The sequence below is a fragment of the Nicotiana tabacum genome, chromosome 3 (genome assembly GCF_000715075.1).
Source record: "Nicotiana tabacum cultivar K326 chromosome 3, ASM71507v2, whole genome shotgun sequence".
Lineage (NCBI taxonomy): Eukaryota > Viridiplantae > Streptophyta > Magnoliopsida > Solanales > Solanaceae > Nicotiana > Nicotiana tabacum.
In genome coordinates, this window is record NC_134082.1 from 156,771,295 (window position 1) to 156,774,204 (window position 2,910).

General features: G+C 40.4%; 1 protein-coding gene across 1 annotated transcript; it reads right to left on the reverse strand.

The window, feature by feature from the left end:
• Positions 1-495: 495 nt before the first annotated feature.
• LOC107825082 (secreted RxLR effector protein 161-like) lies at positions 496-849 on the reverse strand. The gene has a single exon (XM_016651917.2). It carries the CDS (start codon positions 847-849, stop codon positions 496-498), a length of 354 nt encoding a protein of 117 aa, XP_016507403.2.
• Positions 850-2,910: the final 2,061 nt, after the last annotated feature.

Here is a 2,910-nt window from a genome sequence, read left to right on the forward strand (position 1 = left end):
TAAAGTGATGCAAAGGGAGACAATGGTTTAGAACTGCTGGTCTAAAAAATCGGATGATGTGGTAGTTGAATTAATTTTGCTATCCTTTTTCTTTGAACATGCATGCAAAAAACACATTACTACTAACCTGTGGTGCAGGAACCAGGTTCCTGACCTGTTTTTGTAAAAGGGTTTTTGCAGCTCTCCTCCGAAGTTCAACACTGTACCTTTAGCTTCTATGATCATCATGCGTGTTTACCTGCAATGGTATAGATGTGAGTTAGGCCTAGTCAGAAAATACTTTGGCCAATTTTACCTTAGTGTGACCATCATAGCCATGTCAGCAGAAACAGGTTCTCGATTAGGTTCAGGTAATCCCCATGCCATCTTGTTTCTCAAAGTGTTCCCTGCTCAGAACTTTGTGAAGATATTTGCAATCTGATCTTCCTGCAACAAAAACTTATACAAGTAAGACCCTTTTCCACATAGTCGCTTGATCCACAGTGAATGAGCACATCACTTGGCAGCTGCAACATATTCTACTTCAACTGTTGAGAAAGATACAGAGTTTTGTTTCCTTATACCCCATAAGATAAAGCATGATCGAAGGGAATGAGCCATTCCAGATGTGCTTTTCCTATCCTCCAGATAACCTGCATAATTAGCGTTAACATAACTAATAAGGTTGAAACTGTCCCCTGAAGGATAGTACAAAGCTAGGTTTTGTATGCCCAAATATCTCAGAATTTTCTTAGCAGCCTTCATATGAGATTCCTCAGGATTTGATTGGAACCTTGCACGTAATACCACACTGAATACAATGTCTAGCTTGCTGGAAGTAAGGTAGAGTAGAGATCCAATGATTCCCATGCTCCTATGTCAAACCTTTTCAAGAGTTCTTTGATGCATTTCTGACTGATATACGTTCCCTTTATGGACTGCTTCTCTTGAAGACCCAGGAAGACATTCAGTTCCACCATCGCACTCTTTTCAAACTTACTTCCCATGAGGTTAGCAAATTTTTCACATAATGATTTAGCTGTAGCTCCAAATATGATGTCATCCACATAAATCTGATCAATGAGCAGGTTCCTTCCCCGTTTCTTCAACGACAATGTATTGTCAATCTCTCATCTTGTGAAGTAAAGGAAATGTGGATCCTAATAGCTTCCATGCGAGCTACTAGGCAAAAAGTCTCATCATAATTGATCTCTTCCTCTTGATTGAATCCTTGGACAGCAAGCCTTGCTTTGTTCCTTGTAGCATTTCCATGTTCATGCAGCTCATTCCTAAATACCTACCTGGTCCCTGTGATGGTTCTGTCTGAGGGTCTAGGTACCAGGTGCCATACCTTGTTTCTTTCAAGTTGATGCAGTTCCTCTTGCATTTCAGTAATCTAGTCTGCATCCTACAAGATTTTCTTGATATTTTTGGGTTTATTTGGGATAGAAATGCTGAGAAGGTTAGGGGTAGTAATGGAAGTACCAGGTTCCTCTTGAGAAATAGAAGAGGATGTTGCATTATCTCTCACCTATCTCCTTCATCTTACTCATCAAATCAACCTTCCCATTTGAAACTCCAGATATTTCCCAGGGACCAAAAGTGGTTCATTATCTTAATCATCACTGTTTCCTCCTTTTTAGAGAAAGATGTCTCGTTGAATAGCATATGAACACTTCCTTACACACAGTGTGCCATTTTGTTGTGGACATTATGGGCTTTGCTTTGAGGGGAGTATCCCAGAAGGATTCCTTCATCGCTTTTTGCATCACACTTCCCAAGTTGGTCCTTCCTGTTGTTGAGAACATAACATTTTCATCCAAAGGTTCTCAGATGAGTTATCTTTGGTTTTCTTTCATTGAGAAACTCATAGGGAGTTTTGTTCAGGAGAGGTCTGATCATGCACCTCTTTTCACTCCTGCTCAGTATTCCCATAGGAATTGTATGCTCCGTGTTCTTTGAATTTTGAGTTTGACAGACCATGGACCAGGTCCTTCTTCATCTATATATCCAGAAGTGAGAAACTTGTATCCCCCAATCCTTTATGCCATGTCTTTGAATCATCATCAACTGCATTCAAGTAGCTCATATCACCAGCTTAGACACGAACTTCTACCTTGTTTTCTTCCCCATACCTAGAATGTACCCCTTCTTTCCATTTTCCAAAGGGTACATCCCTTCCTTGTAGGGATTTCAGTGAGAGAAAATCCATGATATTTCCAGTCATGTGCTTTGAGCATCTACTGTCCATGATCCATTGCAGTCCGCTTCCTCCCACTGTTCCCTGCACATCTAAATTATGGGTTAGATTTAGGAATTCAAACTAGTTTGAGTCCCTTGTTATGGTAGAAGGGATGGATAAGGGCTTTTCTAGTCCATGTAGGCAACATTGGTTTCTTGCGAGTGGTACTTGGTCCCCTATTAGTAGTCACTTTGTCTTTCTGAACAGATTGAGCCCTGGCCTGACAATTTTCTTTGAAGTGCCCATTGTTCCCACTGTGGGTACACTGCCAATTATCAGGAACCGTGATGTACTTGCTGTGAGGGTTGTAAGGAGTTTTCTGCTTTTGGAACCCGATTCCCTACCTGTTTCCACTATTTTTGAAGTACATGGCAGTGACAACATCTGAGGACTAGGTCCACTTGAGAGATTTCTCAAGGTCACTTTTTACTCTCTTCAATTTATCTTGAAGCTGCTTATTTTTCTTGAGTTTACCATATATCCTAGTTCTAGCAGCTTTCAACTCATTTTCAAGCCTAATGTGTTCCTCACTGGCTCTCTCCTTTTCTTTTCCAGGATTTTCAGGTTTTGACTTAATCTCAGGTTTCACTGTTGATTTCCTTAGGTCTGTAATTTCTGCCAAAAGATCATTCCTTTCTTTTCTGAAAGTTTCAATGGTTCTCTTATGGTCAGTAACTACAACTGCTAAG